This window comes from Eleutherodactylus coqui, chromosome 9 (genome assembly GCF_035609145.1).
Source record: "Eleutherodactylus coqui strain aEleCoq1 chromosome 9, aEleCoq1.hap1, whole genome shotgun sequence".
Taxonomy (NCBI): domain Eukaryota; kingdom Metazoa; phylum Chordata; class Amphibia; order Anura; family Eleutherodactylidae; genus Eleutherodactylus; species Eleutherodactylus coqui.
Window position 1 is genome coordinate 100,560,785 of NC_089845.1, and position 27,842 is coordinate 100,588,626.

The 27,842-nt window shown below is 46.0% G+C and overlaps 1 protein-coding gene across 1 annotated transcript; it reads right to left on the minus strand.

Annotated features, from left to right (window-relative positions):
- Positions 1–26,766, minus strand: TONSL (tonsoku like, DNA repair protein). The gene is made up of 26 exons (XM_066578144.1): positions 26,703–26,766; positions 25,640–25,735; positions 16,952–17,094; positions 15,347–15,527; positions 15,001–15,130; positions 14,225–14,396; positions 14,032–14,146; positions 13,604–13,749; positions 13,266–13,418; positions 12,913–13,038; positions 9,953–10,130; positions 9,791–9,846; positions 9,610–9,699; positions 9,443–9,515; positions 9,038–9,201; positions 8,834–8,957; positions 7,566–8,443; positions 6,002–6,096; positions 5,409–5,565; positions 5,258–5,336; positions 4,881–5,188; positions 4,633–4,804; positions 4,023–4,192; positions 3,865–3,938; positions 3,643–3,776; positions 1–1,215 (listed from the first exon to the last, which is right to left on the minus strand). Exons 1-26 carry the CDS (start codon positions 26,722–26,724, stop codon positions 1,031–1,033), a joined length of 4,221 nt encoding a protein of 1,406 aa, XP_066434241.1. The 5' UTR covers positions 26,725–26,766; the 3' UTR covers positions 1–1,030.
- Positions 26,767–27,842: the final 1,076 nt, after the last annotated feature.

The window sequence follows — 27,842 nt, forward strand, 5'->3', positions numbered from 1 at the left end:
TCTGATCAACCAATTCCTGTTTATTTACAGAGAGACGTACAACAAATAGTTTACTTCTCCACCGTGGCTGGAGAGTAAAGACCATAAAAACATCAGATAAAAATGTACATGTGAATGTACATACAACACAACAGGTACATAATAACTATGTATAGGCCAGGAGACATGCAGGCCCCGCAAAGGCTAGATGCCCAGATGGGACCAAATATGGCCCCAGCTATGGAACTAGACCTCAACATGGGCCATCCATCAGTATATCAGTCTGTGAGGCCGGAGTACAGCTGTTTCACATTAGTCCTGCCCTCCTTTTGAGGACCCTCCACCAGCACCAACCCTTACAAGAATAGCAGCACAGGATTGGTTTGGAGATGGAGTAGCATCCAAGAGTCAGGAACAGAAACCTCACACGTGTCCTAAAGTGCCGGAAAATTCCTTATACTTATTCACCGACCACGAGACAAGATGAAAAATCTAATACATTAAAAAAACACAGTAACTTGCTTGCACATATGAAAAGACTGCAGAGGACATCCCATACACAACAAGTGTCACCAGAAGACCATTAGGAAGATAAGGTTCAGCATCTGAAGAATGACAGTTCCTCTCCAGCAAACAACGGAAAGGGGGTAACATGGAAGACCCATGGTCGTCTTAAAAGACAGTTTATTAAATCCAGTCGTCCACAGATCATCCTACAGGTCATACATTCAGGATTTCCTCAGCATTGCACAGGTCATAGAATTATTGTCATCACCTCAGACAATGGGAAGGAGGAAACAGTGAAGGTCCATGGTAGTCTCTAGGGTAGTGTTTCTCAACTCCAGTCTTCATATGCCATCTCAAGATATGCTTTCAGAATTTCTTCAGTATTGTACAAGTGATGTCATTATTGTCCGTGTCTTAGAAATATTTCCAGGTGTTCTCCATAGGAGCTTTAGGGAACCATGGAAGATTATCTTTATGTCAAGTTCCCCCATTGGAGGAAATTCCCACCAAAGCTCATACATCCCTTACACGGATCCCTGAACCCTCACGTCAGCCTCCTGAAGAAGAGTTTGCTTTGTTGATTTACGACGAGCGAGTCCCCACACCAGGCCTGTAGCAACGTCTCTCTGTCCTTTTTAGAAAGGCTGTTAGAGCAGATCCTGAGCTCCTGGAGGTGGGTGGACAGTCCATCCAGTAAGCAGCTATTAAAGGGCCCATGGATACTGCAGCCTGAAAAACAGAAGCAACTGTGGTGTCAGAAACCAGCATCCTTCTAGGAAGAGTCTGTGTCGCCCTCTGTTGGTGCCTGCACGAACTACCACATGTACAACACATATCTGATCTGAAGAGAAAGCCTAACCTACATGCAAGATTTTTGGTGGAGCAGCTGACGTTTCTCACTCTAGATTGGTGAATCTAGACAAGTCTTAGCAATGAGTCCAAACTTCGACTTCCACCAATCCCTAGAACAGAGGGGAGCTCTACATAACACAACAAGAGGACAAGCTTCACTAACATAGCCGTACTTTGTGGATGGGTTTTCTTTAAGAGCAGGGTGTTGGGCCTGATGTCCTATAAATATAAACTCTTACTATATTACTAATTACCATATTACTCATTAATACTGAAAGTGTTGGCCCTTTAATAAATAATGTAGGAAAATCTATGAAATAGTTGTTTTTTTCTCCAGTGTATTCACCAGTCACCAGTTTAACCAAGGAAGAAGTGCAGAGCCGTCTTAAAAAGATTAAAGTAGACAAATTGCGGGGACCTGATGGTGTACACCCCTGGGTTCTAAGGGATTAAGTAAGGACTCTATAGTGACAAGGTCTGTTCCACTGTACTGATGTACAGCCAATGTGGTGCCAATATCCAAAAAGGGGTTAAAAACTGAGCCCAGAAACTACAGGCCAGTAAGTCTTATTTCTGTTGTGGGTAAAATGTTTGAAGGGTTTCTAATAAAATGCTATCATGGAGCGCCTTAAGGAAAATAGCTGTATAACTCCATATCAGCATGGGCTTACAGGGGGTATATATTAATCAAACCAACTTGATCAGCTTCTACGAGGAGGTAATTTCTAGACTGGACCGGGGAAAGAGTCACTGGATCTTGTGCATCTGGACTTTTCCAAAGTGTTCCATTAAGTGTTGGTATATAAAATGAGAATGCTTGGTCTGGCCAAGAATGTGTGTAAGTGGGTAAGTAACTGGCTTAGTGATAGAAAACAGAGGGTGATTATAAATGGTACATACTCTAAATGCGTCACTGTTATTAGTGGGGTACCAGAGGGGGCAGTATTGGAGGTGTCTCAATTACCAGTGGGGTACCAATACGGAGCAGTATTGGAGGGGCCATCGTTACTAGAAGTGTTCCACACGGATCAGTATTGGAAGGGTCAGCGTTACTAGAGATGTACCATAGGGGGCAGTATTGTCCCCTATTCTTTTTAATATATTTATTAATTGACCTGGTAAAAGAACAGTATACACAGTAAAATAGTGTATTCTATGATTTAAAATTATGCTAAGTAATTTACACAAAATAGAACAGTATATGTTTGCAAATGGATCTGAATAGGTTGGGGGCAGAAAAGTGGCAAATGAGGTTAAACACTGATAAATTTAAAAGTTATGCACATGGACAGAGAAATACATGTCACCATTACATACTAAATGGGAAACCACTGGGTAACACTGACATGGAAAAGGACTTGGCGATTTAAATTAGCTGTAAGCTTAACCAGAGCAACCAGTGTCAGGCAGCTGCTGCCAAGGCAAATAGTCTCATGGGGTGCATCAAAAGACGTCTAGGGGAGCCTGATGAGAACATTGCTCTTCCTCTTTACAAGTTTTGGGCACCGGTACTCAAGAAGGACATATCAGAGATTGAGCGGGTACAAAGGTGGGCAACTAAAGTAATAAATGCAATGGGTGGACTACCATACCCAGAGAGGTTATCAAAATTGGGGTTATTTAGTTTAAAAAGATGGCTGAGGGGCAAACTAATAACTATGTATAAATATATGTGGGGACAATACAGAGCTCTCTCCCATCATCTACTTATACCCAGGACTGTGACAAGGGGCATAGAGGAAAGAAGGTTTCTACACTGACATAAAAGGAGGTTCTTTACTGTAAGAGCAGTGAGACCATGGAACTCTCTGCCTGAGGACGTGGTGACTGCAAATTCGATAAAAGAGTTCAAGAGGCGCCTAGACGTCTTTCGAGTGTAATAATATTACATGTTATATCACTGATTACTCAAGAAGGGTCGGTGATCCAGGGATTATTCTGATTGCCAGATTAGAGTTGGGACAGAATTTTTCCTCCATTAAATTAGGAAAATTGGCTTCTACCTCATTGGGGTTTTTTGTCTTCCTTTGGATCAGCATGGGAGGTAGGGGAACGGTAATAGGCTGAACTAGATGGACATATGTCGTTTTTCAGCCTAACATGCTGTTACTATGTTATGTTACTAGTTTATCACTAGTGTTACCTGTGTGGCTGATCTACATATGATCAAATGTTACAGATATCAACCACCCTCATTATCCTGCGCCCACACCATTGCCTCTCATTGACTGGCATGTTAGAAATCAGATTAGGCACCAATGACTAATTTGGATCCCTGCTGTGCACAATAGCTGGAGATCTCACCTGTAAGGTTAAGTTCTTGCATTTCAATGTTTCGCTCCTTAATCCCATTCAGCAGATACTGTAATCCATTTGCTCTAATTTTAGGATTTCCTGACAGATCGAGAGAGGTCAGAGAAGAACAGACGGGGAGACATCTAAAGAAAAGTAGAGAGCATTACATGTTACAACTACACGTCCAGCATCACCTGGGTGCCCAGGACAGAACAGTGACAGCTCACCTACCTGGCCAGGTCTCGCACAGACTCATCGCTCAGGTGATTGGAAGAGAGTGCCAAGTAAGACAAGACGCAGCCATCCTGCCAGTATAGAAGAGACTAGGGTGAGAGGAAGTAAAGACCTCAAAGGTAGAGGGGGGGGACTAAAAGTTATCGTGTGCTCACCTGAGTGAGGTATTTTACGAGAGGCTCCATGATTAGATCGTCATCAGCAGTCACTGCTCGAAGCTCCAGCCGGGAGATTGTCTCGTGGGGAATGGTCTTCAGCACAAGTTCCACCCCCGTCGAACCCAGAGGATTGTGGGAGAGAGACAGATTCTTCAAGTGAAGAGCACCTAAAAAAGAGGAACACAACTTATCCAACCACCAAGGCATAGGAACTATGACCCGTCGCATTAACTAGCAGCATGTGTGGATATATGATTCTCCATAATGTACTGTTAAAGGCCAGTCTGTAGTTCCGTCCTTGTCAATAAAAGTTCTCCGACCATTTCAACAATGAATGAATGCGGCTGTTACTCAGCTCTTGCTATTAAAGGGGTTTTCCAAGCAGCGACAGCTGTCAGTGCCAAGATACACCAGGAATTGGTGCGGAAGCTGCTGCTTCGACCCCTGTGTAGTGGCCAGCGCTAGCAATTGCAGGCACAGGTCCCATTGAAATCAAAAAATATGCATCCTCAGTCTCCACCATTTTCCTGAAACATATAGTTTATGGTGTCACTACATCACAATTACAGTGCCAAGAGCACTAAGTTATTATGTGACAGCATCGAACCTTGGAAGGCGTTGGCCAGTAAAAGGCGATACTGCTGCAAGAACTTGGCAGAGAGTTGGCAGGACTGCAGCTGCAGGGTGCTCAGAACTGGGCAGTGGTGCAGAAGAGATGCCAGAGGTTGCGATAACCCGTCTCCCAGTGGATTCATGCTGAGGTCCAGCTCTTCTAGGTTCTAAAAATCAGACAGGACATCATTAATGAAGACTTACTGCCATCTCATTATCATCATTCATACTGACAAGTCTCACCTCCAAAGCTGTGAAGTCTGGAGAGCCTGGGGCTGGGACGAGCTTCCTGATGCCCTCATGTGTTAAGTGGTTACATGACAGGTTGAGGTGGGTTAGGTTGGGCATTGTCCCCAGCATGGAGAGCAGCTCCTCCACTTCAGCGTTCCCCAAGAGATTTCCACTGAGGTGCAGCTGACGCAGAGAGCTCTGCAGCTTCAGGGCACGGATTACCGGACAGAGGTGGTGTCCACTCAGGGACAGACGACATAAAAACATGGACGAGCTTGTCTCCTGCTGCTTCAGAGCTTTCCGCACCAGATCATTCTCCTCTACAAGAAAAGCAGCAGGTTAGAGGCAGTCGCTCCACATGGCGGTTACCAGCTGGGTGTAAGTCTTACCCACAGCCAGGCTCTCACATGCCTTCTTGTAGCGGTCAGTGAGGGGCGGCAGGTCCCATGAGTGCACCTCAGCCACAACCTGCAGGTAATAGCACCGCAATGAGAAGAAGTGTCACCTACGAGGAGCCGAAACACAAAGAGAGGAACTCACCTCCTCATTGCTCTGCAGAACATGAAGGATGACGTCTTGAGGGGCAAGCAGGGCCCCTTCCTTTTTAAGAGTGAGGCGAGGAAGCAGTCCGCAGCTTTGGTAATAGCGCTGGGAGGCCTGCTCCGCTAACCAGGACACTTCCCGCGTGTCTCCATCACTGAGAGAACAATAAAGAGCAGTAAGGATAAAGGTATTATACACCTGCTAAAACTGTACAGAAAGATTCACGTAGTCACCATTTTCAAGCTGTATGCTTGCTGGCAGTGAATGAAAACGTATTTATATTCGAAGGCTGAAACCCGTCCTGACCGGCTCACACAGCTGAGGGTTTGTTACATCAGTGCAGACAATCCTCTTTGGCTAAAGACTGCAGCAGCACAAATCTCCTTCCTGTCCTAGATTCCAGCTCTTACCTGCACTGATCCATTGTAACATCTCAAGCAGCTGTATCAGCAAAACTAGGTTCTTAGACTCTTGATGCAAACAATGAATGTTTCCACTCACCACCATCAAGCAAAGATCAGGAAAACCGTGAAGAAGCACAAACTGAGAAAGTTGTAACATTTTTTATTTTTTACAAAAGACTTTCCTACCTGTAAGGGATTGGGATGAGGAAGACGTTACCCTGAATTCTGACCCTCACTCTGATTGGTGGAGGCAAAGACGGGTTCACAGTCACTGACGGGAGCTGGAAAAAAAAAAAAGAATGGAAACCGGTCAAATAATAGATGTCCATCACACAGAACCGAGCATGGTTCAGCAGCAGCTCATTCCTCCCCCCATAGGCCTGGTTCTACGGCAATTGTTGTTTTTGTAGTGCAATGAAACCAGATGGGCCGAAAATCCTAAAACTCCAGAAAGTGATGAGTTCTACCGAGACGCTCATGAATTTGACAGTCTGGCCCTACACGTGCGAGCTGCACCAGATGTGGATGGTCATCGACACGTACCGTAAAATCAACACCTGCGTCTATGTTGGTGACGTCTCCATCAACTTCAGGAGCCGCCCCAGAAGGTGACAAATACCTTAGCCATAGCATAAAACCCAGGAATAGGCAGAGTGAATAACAGGGATTATCTGATAACGCTGGCACCTATCTTATTGTAATGCGTGGACGACTGTTCCGGGCATCTAGAAGGCCGGTTTCGTGGAGTGTTCCCAGTATATAGAGCTTAGTACCTACCAAAAGGGGTCTAAGGAAGGACAACCGGTTAACAGCAACAAGGTCGTTGGGACCCAATGTTCAATGATGTGTAGGGATTGAAGGCTAGTACATCTGGTCTGAGTCTACAGAAGAGAGACTACTCTGCTGGCGATCGAAAGGTGACAGATCACACAGAACATTTCAACTTACTGTGCACGGAGCCGCAAAATGATTAAAGTACCCATGTGACTACTGTCCACCGCCAAAAGTAGACATAAGAATCAGAACTGGACTATGGAGCAATGGAAGTAGGCGGCCTGGTCTGATGAATCACATTTTACTTCATGAGGATCTCTGGATATGTCACTTATCCGGGGAAATGACGGAACCAAGATGGGAAGATGACAAGCTGGCAGAGGCAGTGTTCTACCAGGTACTTGTGTCCTTGCACAATATGGATATGACACGCATCATCTACCTAACATTGTATGTATAAGTACCACCTTTATGGCCCTAATGGCAGTGCCATCGGCAGTATATTGTGCCTAGCAGCACTGCAGGAACTGTTCAGAAACACGACAAAGATGAAACTGATGACTTCTCCCAGATCTCAATCCAATCAAGAGAAACAAATCAAGTCCATGGAGGGAGCACTGAGCAACTTACCGGATCTGCAGCAGATGCCACAAGACACTTCAGATGTCTTGTGGAGTCCGGGCTTCAACAGATCAGAGAGGAATCGACAATATTAGGCAGGGATTGTTAATGTTATGGCTGGTCGTGTATAGGTGTGTTAATGGTGTCTGATGATATGGAATATCAGGGGTAGTGGTGAGGATGTCAGATTATCAGAACCTTACCACACCCACCGATCTGTATGGGCTTGAATACTAGCTGCTATAGATCGTCCACTAGACGCAGCGGGTGTGCCTGAAGGAAGACCCCAGTAATCATGTCCAGGAGCATAAATCTCATACATTGTACCACCCCCCTCCCATGCACACTGATTTACCTTAGCAATGGTCGGAGGAGAGCCACCGCGGTTTTCCATGGTTGTGTTGTGTGCTGTAGTGCTATCCACAATGCGGGGGATGGGGACGTTCTGCCCGCCACTCTTTGTGCGCCCCACTACAGCTCTATCTACAATCTGCGTTAGCTTGGTCTGACGGGAGCGTTTTCGGGAGAGGGTACGAGGAACTGGCTTATCCCTCCAGCGCGGTGCTTCCTCAGCCGCCTCCTCTTCACTAAACTCTTCTATTTCTTCCATATCCAGGATGTCAGGGGATCTCCGGCTTCTTTTCCTGGAGCGAGATTCCACCATTAAATCATCTTCTAGCCAATCATCTCCAAAATAATCATCTGAAGACACTAGAGCCGATGTAGATGCAGGGTCCTTGGGAGCAATTTCAGGCTGTGCTAAGTTCTGGCTTAGTAGGCGTGATTTGGCACTGCCCAGGTCTTGCATAGCTTTCTGGTAGACTTCTATCCCGTCGTTGGAAAGCCTGGGAAGATCTGACTCTGCTCTTCTCTCTCTAGTGATGTCCAAGTCAGAGGATGACCTCTGAGCTCCAATACGTGGCCGCTTCTTGACCGGCTTAAGGGGAATCATTAGCAGCTCAGACTCCTCCTCTATAGACTCCTCCTCATCACTGTTTTGGGGGCTGGACCAGAGCGTACGGGAGTGATGTATTGAGAAATCTCCCTCCCCCTGGCTAGACAGGGGCAGGTTCCTGGCCTCTCGACACTCCGTCCGACTTTTTGAAGGAGCAGAGTTTTCCCGCTGTTTACCAAAGGGGTAGGATGGACTGACAAGGAGCGGCTCAGAACCCTCTGCGTCAAACAGATCGCTGTCCTGAAGTTCCTGAGCCGGTCGAGGAGCGGAGAAGACCACTGTAAGGAAAAATAGGAGAGAGGTCACAAGGAGCTAAGAGGATATAGAATCATAGACTGGTAGAGTTGGAAGGGACCTCCAGGGTCATCAGGTCCAGCCCCCTGCTCAGTGCAGGATTTACTAAATCATCCCAGACAGATGTCTGTCCAGTCTCTGTTTGAAGACTTCCACTGAAGGAGAACTCACCACCTCCTTGGCAACCTCTTCCACTCATTCATCACCCTCACTGTCTAATATCTAATCTGTGTCTCCTCCCTTTCAGTTTCATCCCATTGCTTCTAGTCTTTCCTTGTGCAAAAGAGAGACTAGAAGCAATTTCTAGAAGTCCAAATATATGGAAGCTTATCTGTGCCTCGCCTACATGCAACCCCCCTAGCTCCTCGTCTTACCTCTCCCTTCCACAGCATCACACAGCATCTTCTCAGTTTCCTTGCAGTCCCTCCGCGTCTCCTGATCTAGATGCTTCCCGTACATGTGAATCCACTCCTGCAAGCTGCCAAGTGGGGTTGTGCCCTGTGGGTACACAATGCAGATAAATACCCAATCTGACAGGTGGCTCTCTCCCACTACGAATGTAGGTTGAGGGGACGCACCTTGCTGTTCTTCTGGGTCACAGATGCCCCTCTCTTTATCAGCAGCTGAGCAACATGAAAGTTACCACTGGCCAGAGCGTCATGGAGCGGAGTGATACCCTCACATAGTGGACCCCCAGGATCATTGATGTTCGACCCTTTGTCTAATAGTAGTTGTACAATGTCTGTAGATGAAACATTATATCAGACAGGATCCGGGGGCTGCGCAAGGCAAGGGAGGGCTGTGCAAGGCAGAGCAGCCGGGGGCTGTGGGAGCCGTGGAAGACAGAGTGGGCCAGAACTGCAGAAGCCAAAGGGTGCAAAGCAAGACAATCCTGGCAGGAGCAGAGGGGCAGAAAAGTGGATGCAGGCAGCTATAGCCAGATTTACTGTAAAGAGGAAGCATATACTGTCAGGTTCTCTCACCTAGATGTCCATGGTTGCAGGCCTCATGCAATGGGGTCCACCCGCAGTAGTCTCGGGGGTTCAGTGGATGGCCCTGACATACAGGGGTAAAAGGGGTAATGTCACAACACCTTACAACAAATGCTCTCGTCAGTCCACAGATGTGGTGGAGGGTGCTCTACACTAACCTTCTCCAGCAGGCATTGCACCATCTTGGTGTTTCCCTCAATACAGGCACGATGCAGAACAGTCTCCCCCTTCTCATTACGGCGATTCAACTAAGGAATTACTATGAAGGTTAATAAAGGTGCTGAGCATGGAGCTTCCCTACAAATATAGTCCCAGGAGCTTGCACTCCATGCCACTCACCCGGGTTGCCCGCCTTCTCCCTGGCACAGACTTCTCATATCCCTCCAGGTCGTCATCTACAGTGTGAAAGTCAAGAAAACGCAGTCACCAGATATAGAGTTGTGCAGATCTCACAAAATTAAACTCATTTGTGCCAACGATGACCAACACTTTGGTACATACCGCTCTGGGACAGTTCCAGCTCACTTTCCTGCAGCTGTTCACTGTTCTCCATGTCCTCATCCTCGCTGCTATCATCATTGTTGATGCCACAGAGCTCATGTAACTCCGCCGCCGTGTCCTCAACTTCCGCTGCACCCCACTTCTGCTGGACAGCGAGAAGCTGCTGCAAGACTTTTCTCTAAAGATGGGGAACAGCAGACCAGTGACATAAGAAATAGTGCGTGCACTAGGGGTGTTATATGCAGGATGCCAGGGTATACGGTGCCCAAGTGTCACAATGAGGTCACCGCAGTTTAGGCCTAGCTATTAGGAGCTGTGCAATCTCAAGCTGGGAGTGCAAAGAGACCTCATGGAGAGAGAAATAGTGCTTTTCACTGGGGAAAATGCACTGATGTGCCAAATGTCATGGAGTAGCAGTATGTACATTGAATATCAAGTGGTGTTACCGGGATGAGGGTGGGGTGACAGCTTGGGAACTCCCACACCTCTATGACTTGTGAGATGTTATCTCGGGAGGTTGAACACTGGCCAGCGGGCTAATGGCAAGGCAACATGAATTATTGGAATTGGAGTGACGCCTGATAGTGGGTGTCAGGCGGATGGGATATTGTATTTCTTTTTTTCTCCAAACATCTTTTTTATTTTATACTTTTGCAAATATTTTTCATTACAATTCAAAAAAAGAGAAAAAATATTTATAAAATAATACATAAATAAAATACATCTTGGAAAGATACAATGATACTCTTCAAAAGCTTTTCATTTGCGGACATAACTTGCATTGTCGCTATGGGAAGTAAAATATTATTTTAAACACATTGATCTCTTGTACTAGTTCCTTGTTATAGTTTACTCGGCACTTTTAATCCTCCCATTATCTTTGTATAAATCTGTTTGTTTCAAATTAGGCAAAACAAAAAAAACTATAATAAAATGTAAAAAAAGGAAATAACCAGAAGGGGGTACTTTCAATATTTCTGTCCTCCTCTCCTTCTTCTGTCCCCATCCAGACCCTATCCTATGTTCCATATTCCATTCCGGTCTGTCCCATTATCCTGCCCTCAAATGATTTTCAGTCTTCCCCGAGAGTCTCTAGCATCCTCTATTAGGTACCAGGTTGTATACTGAAAGGGAGTCACTATCTTTCTAATTTCTTTGTCGGTGTAAGTGTGAATGGAGGAAGATCTGACATTTTTTGAAAAATGTTTTTGCTGCTTTCTCTTTGTGCCTTTCTGTCTCCACTCATTCCATGCTTAATAGGTATTTAAGTTGGGCTACCAGCTCTGTTATTCCTGGGATTGTTTGCAGAAGCCAATGTTTGAGCAGAAGTCTTTTCGCTACTAGAAGCACTATGTGGATGAATCTAGGGAATTTTAGAGGAGTTGGTCTGTCTGGCCCTGTTCTCGTGTCATTGTGGAATATTACAGTTTGTATCTCTCTCGGTATTACTATTCCCCATTGATCCTGTATATACTTTAGGAGTTTTCTTTCAGAAATCCTGCACCGCAGCATAACTCCATACGTAGATTTGTGGCTGGTGTTCCACATTTTGGGCACTGTGTGATGCACTCTGGGAATGAAGGAGATCCTGGAATATCAAAGCCATATATGGCACGATGCATCACGGGACATTCTATTTCTGAAGTTGTGCAGGCATTTGACATTCCTTGATCCACAGTGTGACGTGTGTGCTGGGAATAATTAATAGAAGGCATTACCATCCACAGTGTCCGCCCAATGATCGTGACCAGCGGTGTCTAGCTAGAATTGCCCGTGCGAACAGACACGCAACTCCGGCAGAAATCACATTCGATAACCGTGCAGGAGGCTGCATACACATATCCTGCATGGCATATGGGAGTAGAAGACCCAATAGCGGCCTCTGTTATCACCACAACACCAGGCACAATACCCCATCTAGTTTTGTGAGTTTGCTAACTGGACCCTACAGGACTGGCAACATGTGCGTGGTCTAATGAGCCACAGTACCAATTATTTCAGGCTGATGGTAGGGTTAGTTTGTGGCACAGGCCCCATGAAACCATGGACCCCACTTGTCAACAAGGCACTGTGAAGGCTTGGTGGTGGCTCCATACTGCTGAGGACTGTGTTCTCATGATATGGGTTGGATTCAATGGTCCGCCTAAACACGTTGTTGACTGGTGTTGGCTACGTTTCACTGCTTGGTAACAATTTGCAGTCCGTCATGGACTTCATGTACTCCCACAGTGATGGGATATTCCACCATGCCAGCAGACCCAAGTCATCCAGAATTTGTTTGAGAAGCACTCTGGAATCATAGACTGGTAGAGTTGGAAGGGACCTCTAGGGTCATTGAGTCTAACCCCCTGCTCAATGCAGGATCAGTAAATCATCCCAGACAGATGTCTGTCCAACCTCTGTTTGAATACTTCCATTTAAGGAGAACTCACCACTTCCCGTGGCAACCTGTTCCACTCATTCATCACCCTCACTGTCTAATATCTAATCTGTGTCTTTCCCCTTTCAATTTCATCCCATTGCTTCTAGTCTTTCCTTGTGCAAATGAGAATAGGGCTGATCCCTCTGTACTGTGACAGCCCTTCATTTGGAGAGTTCCTACAAATTGTGGGGCCGACACATTTACCTGATATGAGCCAAATCGAGCATTTATCGGATGTGGTGAAAACGTCCATTCGCACCTGGGAATCTGCACCTACAAATACCATGGATCTGGGAGTGGCTATACAGACGGCATGGCTCAACATCCCTCCAGACATTTTCAGTCCACTTGTGGAATCAATGCCACATTGAATTGCTCCACTCGGGCTAGAGGAGGTCCTACACGATATTAGTTCCTATTCCATGACTTTTGGCATATCAGTGTATAATGAGAGCAGAGTGCAGTACATACCCAGCGCTCATCAAGGTATACAGCAAGATGTGTAGTCTCCGGATGGGGGTGCACATTATTTCCTCACCTGCAGTCGGGAATCTCCAGCCTCTTTGGCACATTTCATAGCACTGGATAGGCGGCTCTGCACTTCCTGGTACCCCTGCCCGTCCTCCTCCACTGCCAGTGCCATATTCAGCCATGTCTTACACTCCTAGAAGGAGGAAACATCCAACAGTCTTAATATCTCCCCTTCTTCTGGTGTTGGACATGTATGTCTGCTGTGAGGAGTTATGGGGTGCACAGCAGGATCCCCTTCCTCCACCACTGTATCATTGTCAGAAGCAACATCTCGTCCTGTGCACCCAATTTATTGAACAGCGCTGTGTGTGTCCAGCTCCATAGACTTGACCTTACACACAATGCTGGTCCCATTCTCACCTCACTGGGATTCCCTTTTCTCAGGCCCAGCTCAGCTCGATAATGCTCTATGGCCTGTTGATAGTCCTTGAGGTCGCTGAAGGTTGCAGCCAAGGATACGTGGATGACTGCGAGTTCCCGGTCCGGTCGGCTTAAAGACTCAGCGCAGCGGAGCTAAAAGAATCAGTAGAAACGATCAGGAAAGAGACAATGTCCTGACCCCGAGGACACCGGACCCTACTGGTCGCACCTACTGGCTTCTGAGTATAGTGCTGTCTGGCCCAGTGGATGGTCACCATATAGGGTCCGATATACTCCTCCTATGCATCATTCCAACCTCAGAGATACAAGACCCTCACCTGCATCTTATAATACTCCACGGCTTTACTGTAGCAGCTGACCTTACAGTAGAGATCTCCTAGCTGCTCATACAAAGACAGCGCCCCCTGCTGGTCACACTCTGCCAACTCTGACAAGGCCTCCTCCAGCTGACAACCTTTTATTGCTGAAAGACATAGATAAATTACTGTGCTAGTGACAGGGATAGTGAAGATGTCAGGGCCCCCCACAATGCATATGGTGTATGCTCTGGAATACCAAAAGGGGTGGTGGTATCAGGTCAGGGTGGTCATGTAGTGTGACAGAGAGGGTGTGTGTTGTGCCCCCAGGCAAGAAAAACTGCAAGTAATGTGGTAAAATGAAGTCATATGGTGGTCTCTGGAATGAGGGGGTCAGGGGCCCTGTGGTGCAGTTACATAGGGGGAAGAACACATTGAGAATAAGTCACCATATTTCAGGCTGCGGCGCACTGTGTCACGGTCAGACTTCTGCAGACTGCCTAGAAGGAACGCTTTCTTGAGTGAACGTTTTCCTGCAGAAAAGTCTCCCAGAGACAGCAAAGTCTGCCAGAAGAGAATAGACAGTCAGCGGAGAGATGGAGAATGACCGTGGATGTGACCGCCACTCTCTGGTGCCCTCACCTGGCCAATGCTACAGTAACATTCGCTCTCCATATACTTGTCGCGCATGCGGTGGGCACATTCACGGGCTGCCTCCCAGCAGCGGATGGCTTTAGAGTGCTCTCGATTGCGAAGGTGGATACTGGCAAGGTTGGAGTTGGCTCTGTACAGATCTTCATGGAGTTGAGTCTGTCTGCCGGAGAGAGACAAATTGGAGATAAGTCACATCCGCTACATAGTGACGGTCACACAGAAAGGAGAGGGCATGCGAACAGGACGAGGCAAGGTTAAGTCACAGGGATGAATAGGTTGCATGGGCAGGAGAGAACACTAGGACAGGATGAGGCAGGAGAGGATGGAGCTGAGTAAAAAGGGAGAGGTGGGGTAGGATAAGATGTATGGACAAAGGGATGCATGCACACACATGAGTCGGAAGGGAAAGGATGCATGGATGACATAGGGTAGGAGAGAGTGGGGCTAAGTTACAGGAAAGAGGCCGAGGCAGGAGAGGACATACAGACAGGATGTGGTAGAAGAGAGTTAGAGATTAGAGCAGGGGATGACACACAGAAGAGATGTGGTAGGAGAGAGTGAAGCAAGAAAGGATGCACATGGGAACAGGGCAGGAGAAGGTGAGGCAAGAGAGGACGCATGGAAAGGTTAGGATAGGAGAATATACACAGACAGAACAGGACAGGAAAGGGCGGGCCTGAGTCACAGGTGGGATGGGTCAGAAGAGGGAGTGGTGCAGAAGCAGCGGGGCAGGAGAGGATACGCCGACATGGCGGCCATATTACTCTGCAATGAATATGCTCTTCCTGATGTAGAAGCTGCACTTGTCCGCCTGACACATGATGTCATACAGGAAGCCAAGGTTCAGGAAGAGGCGTGCTCGCATCTCACTCACATCGCGAGAAGAAACTTTACCTGGAAAATACAGAGAATCAGCCACTAACAGGAATTCATAAATAGGTTGCCAAAGCCCACCACCATAACCTGTAACAATAATTACATGAGGAGACACTGATGGATACCATAGTGATGGCACTACACTGTAACCCCCTATAGGTTTTGACTACAGGTGCAGGACCCCGATCACCAGGCAATCACTGGGTCCGAGGACTGAGATGACACGTTCCTCACCCTCCAGCTTCTCGTCCACAATCTCCAGGCTGCTCAGAAAGGATTCCTCCGCCGGACGCTGAGCGTTAACATCTCCCACCTCACACATGTACAGGTAGGTGCGGCCAATGGTGGCCAGAGCCCTCTGCTCCTCAATGTCTGAAGAGACCGAGCGTGCCAGGTCCAGGTGAATGCGCTGGTGCTGGAGGAGGAAACATAGCCACAGTCATCAGTCCATTTAGAAAAACTACTTGTAGCTCTCCACTGTCAGAGCAGTCACCCCATGGCACTCTCTACTAAAGGAGCAGTTACACTATGAAGCTCTCTACCGTAAGGGCGGTCACGCTATGGAGCCCCTATTGTAAGAGCGGTCACACTATGGAGCCCCCTACTGTAAGCGCAGTCACGCCATGGAGCCCTCTACTTTAAAAGCGGTAACGCTTTGGAGCCCCCTACTATAAGAGCGGTCACACTATGGACCCTCTACTGTAAAAGCAGTCACACTATGGAGCTCTCTACTGTAACAGAGGTATCAACTGTTGAACTGACATCCTCACACCTTGTCTCCCTCTTCTCTCACAACTACTAAGCCTTTAATGACCATGTGGCCTTAGGAAGTGCTTTGTTTAAATTGACATACAGTTAAGACAGTGATAGGGGGATGTTAATTACCCCCCTGCCAGCGAAATGTGACACCTCAGATGGTTCCCACAGACTTCCTGGCTCCAAAGACTTTTATTAAGGGAAAATCTCTTAATAAGGGTTATTAGTTGTGTGAAGGTCCTAGCCCGATATGAATTACACTTTTGGAATTGGGCTGGCCAGCTGAATGAAATGCATCTACACGTTACGGTACGGGAGGTGTGTTCTGGGGAGACCTTTAAGAACCAAGGGACAAACCTTTAAGAACCAGTTGTCAGGCTTCAGAGATAGACTATGGTATAAGGCTTTCCCATTTGGTTCAGTGATTCCGCACGAACAGAACCTTGGTCTGAATATCCCAAATCTGGCATCTTTCTTTATTTTCTCCTTGCTTTATTTTAAAATACTGTCTGTTGTATATACCTGTAAACCTTACCTCCATTGTAACATCTTTTTCTGTATATTTTTGAATACTTATAAATATTTAGCACTGCTAGTGTTTTTTAAAATAAATGTGCAATTTATTAGTCAAGGCTTGTCCATTTTAAAATGAACCATAACTCCAAAAATTGTGTTCATAATTCCTAGTCCGGGTTCCAGTTTCCCTGTGATACAAGCTGGTGGTGGTAGCAAGTGTGTGTGAGTATTGCAGAGACCTGGAGTTTTTAGACCCACATGGGGGTGATTTGAGCTTTCGTTTTGCGTGCATGCAGGAGCCTGGGAAAGCTGCGTACAAATCCGCCTGTATTCTAACAACTCCGCTATTGGAATCCCGCTACAGTTATCGTTCGAGGTTCTGCCAGGGACAATTGGTAGCGGCCAGAGCGCTTGAAGTAGTCGATCTGTGACAAATTAGCGACAGAGGCGGGATCGGTTGGGTCCCCCCTCTCTCTTTCTGACACTGCCCCTACGGTAAGAGCGGTCACCCCGTGGAGCCCCCTACCGTAAGAGCGGTCACCCTGTGGAGCTCTCGACATCACCCACCTTAAGAGCCGCCTCATAGTTCCCCAACTCTGCAAAGCACTCTCCGATCTTGCGATTGGCGACAGCGCAGCCAATGACGTCCCCCAGACTCTCACAGATGCCCAGTTCCTGGCGATGCTCCTCAACTGCTTCTTTGAATTTTGCTGGGAAAGAAGATGGGGACGATCATCAGTGACCCCACGAAAGCGTCATTCTGCACAGAGACTTGGATTATCTACCTGCAACATTACATACAGAACTGTGCAAAAGTTTTAGTTAGGTGTGGAAACATGTGGAAAGGGCCAGCTTCCACTGGCGTTAGCCTCAATTAACCATTTCCATTTCTCTGATCCATTTGAGAAACGGAAATAAAAACGAAATTAAACGTTTCTGTTGTTTTCCCCATTCCTTACTTCGGGTTTTTAAAAAGACAGAAATATTTCCATTTAACTCCTTAAGGACACGGCCTATTTTTTCACAGCATTTATCATACAGCATAAATGAAATAATAAAGATTTTCAGCAGGTTGGTACGATCACGACGATACCTAATTATGTTTTATCGCAGGTTATTTCACTTTCGCACAATAACCCTTTTTTTGTGTAAATAATTATTTTTTTTCAAATTCTTGCGTTCAAAGTCCCATAACTTTTTCTATGAGGGATGTTCTTTTACTTGACGAGCTAAAGTACAGCGGCGCCTCGTCTTAAGAGTTTAATCCATTCCGTGCCGGAGCTCTTAAGCCAAAACACTCATATCTCAAATCAATGTAACCCATTGAAATGAATTGGAACATTAATGCGTTCCGGACCTTCCCCAAAAATAAGCCCTAACTACACTACAGTACAGTACATGTAAAAAAAAACAAACATCAATACTCACCTACTTCCGGCGTTCCAGTCCTCGCGATGGTCTGAGGCGCCACTGCAGGCTACCACGTCCTTCTCCATGCCGACAAAGCAGTTCTTCCTGGAAGCGGGGCTTAAATACCCCAGCTCCAGCAAGCTAATGCTCTGATTGGTTAATCGAGCGTCGCGTCAGACAATAAAAAGCCGATGCTGGATTAACCAATCACAGCCATTCAATGACATTATTAAATGGCGGTGGTTGGTTAACCCAGCACCAACTTTCATTGACCAATGCGACGCTCGATTAACCAATCAGAGCATTAGCTTGCTGTAGGCGAGGTGGTTAAGCCCCGCTTCCAGGAAAAAAATGCCCTGTCGGCATGGAGGAGGACGTGGTAGCCTGCAGTGGCGCCGCAGACCATCGCGAGGACCGGAACGCCGGAGGTGAGTATTAGACCGCCCCCGAGCCTCAGCTTGCGAGCTTCTTGACGTGCGAGCAGGCTCGTAACCCGAGTTTTTGATCTTAAATCAGAGCAAAAATTCAGGAGAGAGCCTTGCTCGCAAGCTGAGGTTCCACTGTATTTATTAGTGCAATTTTGGGGCACCAATTTTTGCGCCCATTTTTTTTAGGAGGGAGGGTTCAGTTTTCTGCTGTGCAGGATAAATGGTGCGTTCAATTGTATTGTACAGGTCGTTATGGATAAGGATCATAACGAATGTGGGGTTTTAATTTTTTTTTTTTATACAAACATGGGAAAGTGCAAAAAGGGGTTGTTTTTTTCAGCTTTTTTTAACATCTTTTATGTCCCTATAGGGGACTTGAACCATTAAAAAAAATATATGATAATGCATTGCAGTACTGTTCACAATAGCATCCACAGGCTATGGCAGGCCGGTACATCAGTATATGGTGTCTGGTTGCCATGGCAACCCATCGGCCCTCCACATTCGTGAAGTGCTGATGACGGAGGGAGCACGCTTGTTCTGTGAACCCTTTACATTGCCGCATGTAAGGGGTAAAGTGTGGGAATCGATGTTCTCACTAATCCCTGCTATTAGTCAAAGCCGGCTCCCACTTCGGAGTCTGCGCCAGGACGTAATTTTCTATGTTCTGTTGCATTAACCACTTAGTGACCACCCCACCTGCTTTGTTGGGCTTTAATCCCCAGGGATGTAAAAACACGCTTTCCCTGGGGATTAAAGTCCTGTGGGCATGACAGCTCCCTGCTGTCGGTTACCGGAGGTAGCCAACATCATGGAGCTGTCATGGGGGACCAAGGGAAGCCACCCGATCGTATTAAAGTGAATGAAAAGTAAAATAAAGTGTCAGCTCCCCTTACGGATTGGATCTGTAAGGGGAGCTGAGGATACTCAACCCTATCCTCCGTGATATCCTGTGGCATTCTCGTCTTCCAGGACCCAATGCCGGTCTTCTGCACTTGCGCGCCAGAAAGTAGCAGAGAGCCTGGAGCAGTGACCGAGGGCTGTGGTGAGTGGTGTCTGGTCACGTGATCGACGTTACCCAATGGATAATAGCGATCACGTGAAAGTTAAAAGACAGTTTTAAGTATGAAGCACCTTTCGGTTTGGGCCCCATTGTGCATACAGACAGAAGATTAGGGCCACAATGGGTATGTCTCTGAATACAGGACAAACGGGGGTATCCATTTTGGGCTGAAAGTCTTCATTCCTATATGCGCTGTATGAAAAAAAACCCTGCTTTTAAAATGACACAATTGCCAAAAAAATGCTTTGCTGAGATTCTTTCAAAAACTGTGGGGTCAAAATACACAGTACACTCCTAGATGAATTCATTAAAGGGTCTAGTTTTCAAAATGGGTCATTTGTGAGGTTCTCTGTCATTTTGGCCGCTCAAGGGCTCTACAAGTGTGTTATGGGGCCTAAAATAAGATTAGGGCCACAATGGGTATGTTTCTGAACACAGGGTGAACAGGGGTATCAATTTTGGGGTGCAAATCCTCATTTTCGTGTACACTATAGAAAAAAACAACTTTTTTAAAATGACATATTTGCAAAAATATTACATTTTATTTTTAATGACTCCCCTCAGTCAATACATTAAGATGTGTATTTTCATTTAATGGGGTCATTTGTGGGGGTATCTATCATTCTGACACCTATGAGCCTTTGCAATCTTGGCTTGGTGTAGGAAAACAAAAGGTTAATAACCAATGTTAAATCTGTACGTCTCCTAAATGGTTAAAAAAAAACAACTAAAAAGTTTTTCAAATGTGTCCAAATGTTTGAAGATATATTTTTCCATCTGTTTATTTTATTCTGAACAGTATGTTTTCACATATTTGAGTTATTGAAAATGTGAAAAAAAAGAAATTCAAAATGTTCCCAATTTTGGCACTTTTCATAAATATACCCAAATTCTATAGCTCTATTTGTACCACCTAAATAATGTACAATATGTGGCGAAAAAACAATGTCAGAATTACTTGGATATGCAAAACCTTAATGACCATGGAAATCTGGCATGTGACACTTTAACATAGAATAACTCAGGAGGCGCAAACAGGCTTGGTCACTAACGCGTTAAGTGCCCCCCAGCCAGGACGTAAACTTATGCCATATGGAGTTAATGGGTTAATTCTGTTCCATTTCCAGCTTTCAAATAGAACAAATAGAGCAGTAAGCACTAAAACGAGCCCTAAGGATGCTTCCGAAAATAGAAGTGTTAATAGTTTATTTTTATCAATTAACAAAATGTCACATCCATATTTGGTGCGCTCGCCCTTCACCTTCCAAACAGCATCAGTTCTTCTAGGCACACTCACACAAAGTCAGGGATTTTGTAGGATTATAGTACGGTGTATGATTAACCAATTATATCGAACAGATGATAATGATCATCATTTTCATATGTAGGTTGAAATACAGTCATTAACTAAAATAGAAGCTGCTGTGTAGGAAGCTTAAAACTGAGTGAGAAACAGCCAAACTGTTACAATAGTGAGGTTGTGGAAGACAGTATCATGTCTCAGGTCACACACAATGGCAAGACTGAGCACAACAACACACAAGATAGTTATATTGCTTCAGCGAGGTCTCTCAGGCAAAGATTTCAGAAACAGACTGGGGTTTCAAAGTGTGTTGTTCAAGCACTTTTGAAGAAGCAGAAACAGGCAATGTTGAGGACTGTAGACGCAGCGGTCAGCCAAGGGAACTTAGTGCAGCAGATAGCAGACACATAATGCTTACTTCCCTTTGAAATCAGATATCTAGCAGTGAAATCCGCTCAGAACTGGCAGAAACCAGTGGGACCCGGGTACACCCACCTACTATTCAAAAGCGTCTGGCCAGAAGTGATCTTCATGGAATTGCGGCCAAAAAAAACCTATACCTTCATAGAATGGTAGAGTTGAAAGGGACCTCCAGGGTCATCGGGTCCGACCCTCTGCACAGTGCAGGATCAATAAATCATCCCAGACAGCTGTCTGTCCAGTCTCTGTTTGAACAGTTCCATTGAAGGAGAACTCACCACCTCTCGTGGCAACCTGTTCCACCCATTCATCACCCTCACTGTCTAATATGTAATCTGGGTCTCCTCCCTTTCAGTTTCATCCCATTGCTTCTAGTCTTTCCTTGTGCAAATGAGAATAGGGCTGATCCCTCTGCACTGTGACAGCCCTTCAGATATTTGTAGACCGCTATTAATCCTCCTCTCGGCCTTCTTTTTTGCAAACTAAACATTCCCAGATCCTTTAACCGTTCCTCATAGGACATGATTTGCAGACCGCTCACCATCTTGGTAACTCTTCTCTGAACTTGCTCCAGTTTATCAATATCTTTTTTAAAGTGGGGTGCCCAGAACTGGACACAGTATTCCAGGTGAGGTCTGACTAAGGAACAGTAGAGGGGAATAATTACCTCACGTGATCTAGACTCTATGCTTCTCTTAATACATCCCAGAATTGTGCTTGCCTTTTTGGATGCTGCATCACATTGTTGACTCATGTTCAGTTTATGATCTATTAGTATACCTAAGTCTTTTTCACACGTCCTGCTGCTTAGCCTAATTCCTCCCATTCTGTATGTGCTTTTTTCTTCCCCAGATGTAGCTTTTTTCCTGGTTAAATACCATTCTGTTAGTCGCCGCCCACTGTTCAAGCTTTTCTAGATCTTTTTGAATACTTTCTCTCTCTTCTCTAGTGTTTGCTATCCCTCCTAGCTTTGTGTCGTCAGCAAATTTGATCAGTTTCCCATCAATTCCCTCAGATTTTCTTAAACATGTTGAACAACACTGGGCCTAGGACAGATTGATACATTCTTCCACTTGGATGTGCAGCCATTTATGACCACTCTTTGAGTACGATCACTCAGCCAGTTGTGAATCCACCTAACAGTTGCCTTGTCCATACCATATTTGGTCATTTTTTCAATAAGTATGCTATGAGATACTTTGTCAAATGCTTTACTAAACTCAAGATATACTGTATCCACCGCATTTCCCTGATCAACCCAGTCAGTGATACTATCATTGAAGGAAATTAGATTCATCTGGCATGACTCGTTTGTTACAAACTCATGCTGGCTCTGGTTAATTACTCCATTCTTATCCAAGTACTTGCATACATGCTGTTTAATAATTTGTTCAAAGATCTTTCCCGATATAGAAGTCAGGCTCACAGGTCTGTAGTTTCCTGAATCCACCTTCTTCCCTTTTTTGAAGATAGGGACATTTGCCCTTTTCCAATCTTCTGGGACTTCGCCTGTTCTCCTGGAATTTTCAAAGATTACGGCGAGTGGTTCAGCAATTGCCTCCGCTGCTTCCTTTAGTATCCTAGGATGTAATTCATCGGGACCTTGAGACTTGAATTCATTTACGTTAGCTAAGTGTTCCCTCACCATCTCTCTACTTACAGATAGTCTGCATTGTTATATTCCCTCAATAGCACAGGGAAATCAGTTGATGTTCCATCTACTTTCTGAGGGAAAACAGATTCAAAATAGTAATTTAAAAGTTTGGCCAACATCATTCTTAACACATTTACCATTTTCATCTTGTAAGAATCCAATAGCATCTTTGATTTTTCTTTTGACATACCTCCAAAATCCTATTTTATTGCTTTTGGCCTCTGTTGCAAGCCTCAATTCATTATTAGCTTTAGCTTTTCTGAGACTTGCACTACAGTTTTTGCAGACCACATTATATTCTTCTATAGACCTCAAGCCCACGGACGTGACGGACTCCGCCAGCGGAATATCGCAGCGGAATCCACCACAGCACCCCCTAAAACACCCATATTTACCACTCCTAATCCGCTGTACGTGTCCCGCATGGAGGGCCAGTGTGCATGCACAGTACAACACATTGTGGAGAGAGCTACAATAATGAGTGTCTGCAGGCAGCAGTAAAGCATGATGAGGTGTGGTACAATAATGAGTGTCTGCCAGCAGCAGTGAAGCATGGTGGGGTGTGGTACAATAATGAGTGTCTGCAGGCAGCACTAAAGCATGCTGGAGGCTCCTTACAAGTTTGGGGCTACAGTTGGTCAGGATTAACCCCTTCCCGCTCCAGGGCGTAAGTTTACGTCCTGGGAGCGGGGTACTTCCCGCAACAGGGTGTAAACTTATGTGATCCCGCGCTATCCCGCAGTGGGAGCCGGCTGTCAGTCACAGCCGGCGTCCCGCTGCAACATCGGGGGGGGGGGGGGGGGGGGGGGGTCATCGGAGATGCGCCCCCTGCTGTTAATCCCTTCCCTGCCACGATCTAAGTAGATCGCGGCAGGGAAAGAGTTCACAGAGGGAGCGCGCTCCCACTGTGTCTTCGGCCGGCTCTCGCGATGTTATCGCAAGAGCCCGGCCTGTCGCCATGGCAACAGGACGCCAGACACTGGCGTCCTGTGTTGCCAGTACCGGAGATCGCTGTATAAGCGATAAGGCATGGCAGGGCAGTAGTCCTGCCATGCCTTATCACAGCGATCATCAGGGCAGTGTTGTAAGTCCCCCAGAGGAACACAAATGTTGTAAAAAAAAAAAAAGTTAAAAAACCCTTTTTAAATGCTTTTTCTCAGATTAGCATTTAAAAAAGGTAAAAAAATTAAAACCCCACATATTTTGTATTGTCGCGTCCGTAACGACGTGTACAATAAGTTGCACATGCTTTTGACTGTGCACGCAAAAAAGCGTTACAAAAAACTAAAAAACTGAGGCAAAATGCTAATTTTTAGCATTTTGCCTCACTAAAAACGCAATAAAAGTGATCAAAAAAGGCATATGTACCTCAAAATGGTACCAATAAAAACTACAGCTCGTCTCGCAAAAAATAAGCCCTCATAGAGCTCCGTACATCAAAAAATAAAAAAGTTACAGGACTTTGAATGCAGAGATTTAGAGAAAAAAGAAAAAAAAAGATTTCCAAAAAAAGGTTTTTTTATTGCAGAAAAGTGTAAAAACCTAAAAAAAATGTGAGAATTTTGGTATCGCTGTAACCGTACCGACCCGCAGAAAAAATGGATTGTCTTATTTATGCTGCATGATTAACGCTGTAAAAAAATAATCTATGGCAGAATTGATGCGTTTTCTCTCCCTGCTATCATAAAGAAAAAAAAAAAGTTTTACAATATAGTCAATCTACCCAAAAATGACGCCGATAAAAAACTACAGTTCGTAACGCAAAAAACAAGCCCTTATACGGCCGCGTCAACGGAAAAATGAAACAATTATGACTTTTGATAAATGGAGAAGAAAATCCGCCAAAAATCCTTGCGTCCTTAAGCCCAAATAGGCCATGTCATTAAGGGGTTAATGGTGTCCTCAATGCTGAGAAATACAGGCAGATACTTATCTATCATGTAATACCATCAGGGAGGCGTCTGATTGGCCCAAGATTTCTTCTGCAGCAGGATAGCAACCCCAAACATCCAGCTAACGTCAGTAAGAACTATCTTCAGCGTAAAAAAGAACAAGGAGTTCTGGAAGTGATGATATGGTCCCACAGAGTCCTGATCTCATCATCATCCATGCTGTCTGGGATTACAGAAAGAGACAGAAGGATTGGAGCGAGCTGACATCCATGGATGATCTGTGCTTAGTTCTCCTAGATGGACGGGGCTTGTGAGCTGGTGTATTTTGGCCATAATATCAACTAATACCTCACATTTAGGCTGCCTGCACACGGGCGGAAATCCCGCGGCGGGATTTCCGCCACTGAAAGCCTGCATAGGAGTGCATTACAATACGCACTCCTATGCAGACGGCCGCGGTTTGGCCGCGCGAAATGTCGCACGGCAAACCAACGGCGGCATGTCCTATTATTTACAAGTGGTCATTAGTAGTTTGATTTTTTTCACACATTTTTTTTACTTATGTGCAAGTGTGATGCTGGGCAGCCGTCCCTCCATGCAGGGAGGATGTATGAGTGGTAGTTATCAGTTACCGGTACCTGTGCTTCTCCTGATAGCAGTTGGGCTGCCTGCATGCTGAGGGATATGGTGAATTATCTGCAGCCTCTATGTTATATAACAGTAAGTATTTGGACATTTTTTGTGTGTTTTTTTTTTTAGTTCTCCAAGATGTCTGGAACAAACTCCCTGCCAAGATCCTTCAAAAACTGTGTGCAAGTGCACCTAGAAGAGCTGATGCAGTTGTGAAGGTAGAGAGCGATCACACCAAATATTGATGTGCTTTACATTTGTCTTTTGTTCCGTTGCTTTGCATTTTGTTAATTGACAAAAAAACTATTAACCCTTTTATTTCAGAACGAGTTCTTCCTGTGCAGCGTTATTTCCACACCTAACTAAAACCTTTACACCATACTGTAAGATCGTCCAGCCGGCGGCCCTGACCCTGCTCCCCCCCACAATGTAGTATTATGGGGGAGGTCACTCACCGCCCCGGGCCAGGAGCTCCCCCAGCTGGTTGCACACAGTCGCCTCCTCCCGCAGGTTGTTCGCACGCTGAGCTTTGCATTTTGCTTTTTCCAACTCTGAAAAGAAAAAAAAAGCAGCACTGATACTAATAGAACTACAAGTAACAGCAAAATCCTCCGTATGAGCAGATATTCTACATATCTTATAGCTATATCATACATGTAATATGTGTATACAGATCAGAGCTTCTCCCATATTATTACAGATGGGGGGAGGGGTCACTCCGATTACAGACAGGGGGGAGGGATCTCTCTGATTACAGACAGGGGGGAGGGGGGGCAGATCTTTCTGATTGCAGGTGGGGAAGGGGGGGATCTCTGATTACAGACAGGTAGGGGGGGTGCGGATCTCTCTGATTACAGACAGGAGGGGGACGAATCTCTTTGATTACAGAGGGGAGGGGGGGTGATCTCTGTGATTACAGATGGGGAGAGGGACCTCTTTGATTACAGACAGTGGGGAGGGATCTCTTTGATTACAGACGGGGGGGGGGGGATCTCTTTGAGTACAGACGAGGGGGGGGAACCTCTTTGATTACAGACTGGGGGGGGAGGGATCTCCTTGATTACAGACGGGGGAGGGATCTCTCTAATTATAGATCGAGGGGAGGGATCTCTCTAATTATAGATCGAGGGGAGGGATCTCTTTGATTACAGACGGGGGGGGGGATCTCTTTGAGTACACACGAGGGGGGGACCTCTTTGATTACAGACTGGGGGGGAGGGATCTCCTTGATTACAGACGGGGGAGGGATCTCTCTAATTATAGATCGAGGGGAGGGATCTCTCTAATTATAGATCGAGGGGAGGGATCTCTCTAATTATAGATCGAGGGGAGGGATCTCTCTGATTACAGATGGGGGGGGGCTTCTCTTATTACATACGGGAGATTGGAGGTCTCCCCTTATTATAGAGGGAGCTCCTTAGATACAGATCGGGGTATCGGGGACATCAGAATTCGCAGACTATACAGATCCTGCAGCGATCGGGGTCCGGGGAGAGCAGGTAGCAACCGGTTACTCACGTTTGATCTCCCGATCACTCATTCTCCGCTGACCGATTAGTTTTGTCCCGCGCTGACTTGAACAGAGCCCCGCCCCGCAGAGCTCTCCCGCTGATTGGAGAGTGAATGTGAAATTAGAACAACTATTGGTCACAGCAGCTGCCAATCATGGACGGAAGTCGTCAGCTGCAGCACGCGGATAAGACGCATGCGTCCCCCTCGAAGCCTGATTCGTCTGTTGACACAGAGTTCCCCCTATCACCGCGACGCTGAGCACTTCCGACGACAACGCTCCGCCCATAACATTGACGTTACAGACCAGTCATGTGATCCGTTCATCACGTGATGACAACTGCATTGTATCCATGGAAACTGGAACAAGCTGAGAAGCTACGTAACACTCATAGCAACCCGTCATGTGACCTGCTCCGTGTAAAAGGGCCCTAACGTTTGGTCCTCCGGGTATTGTAATTCCCAGTTTACCTAATAAAACATGCTGAAAGTTGTAGTTCTACAACACATGAGCCACTGATTGAAGAGCTCTGCTTTAGGGCCCTCGGCCACAGCCTCTATAGCCTGACCTGTGTCATCCATGTCAGAGGAGACGCTTTTTGTGGCTTTTTTTACACCACAAATTGGCGTAAACGGCTTTATGAACGTCCTGCTACGTTCTACCTACTGCAGCGCTGGGGGCAGCAGAGCGTGAGTGTCGTCCTGCCTCGGACTCGGTAGAACACTGCTACGCAGTGTCAAAATAGACACAACTGGAGAGGTGAAAACACATGGAATTACTGTCTGGATACTTACCTTCATCCCGCTGTAATCTCGCAATCAGTCCGAACACTGAAGCACGTAAGGGCGCATTCAAACGGGCGTATTGTCACCGCGTATTACCCGTGCGTAATACACGATGAATGGAGGCAATGAAAGTCTATGGACTTTCATTCTTCCATTCACACCTGTGTTGGAATTGCGAGGGGACATCCGTATAAAACGCTGTGTTTAATACGGAGCCCCTTTCTGCACAGAGCGTCGAATTTGTAAAAAAAAAAAAAGTCACACTGCGTATGTCCACAACGTCATAATCCTGGGCATGCGCAGTGCCAATCGCAGCCCGTACGTGATCTTTGCCAGCTAAACGAATGGGCTGCAATGAGTACA

Coding starts and splice junctions, on each gene's coding strand:
- TONSL (XM_066578144.1), bottom strand. CDS start 26,724: ATGAGTGATCGGGAGATCAAAC. Junction 8,958..9,037: donor TGACCCAGAAGAACAGCAAG/GTGCGTCCCCTC, acceptor GTGTACCCACAG/GGCACAACCCCACTTGGCAG. Junction 3,939..4,022: donor TCGTAAAATACCTCACTCAG/GTGAGCACACGA, acceptor CTATACTGGCAG/GATGGCTGCGTCTTGTCTTA.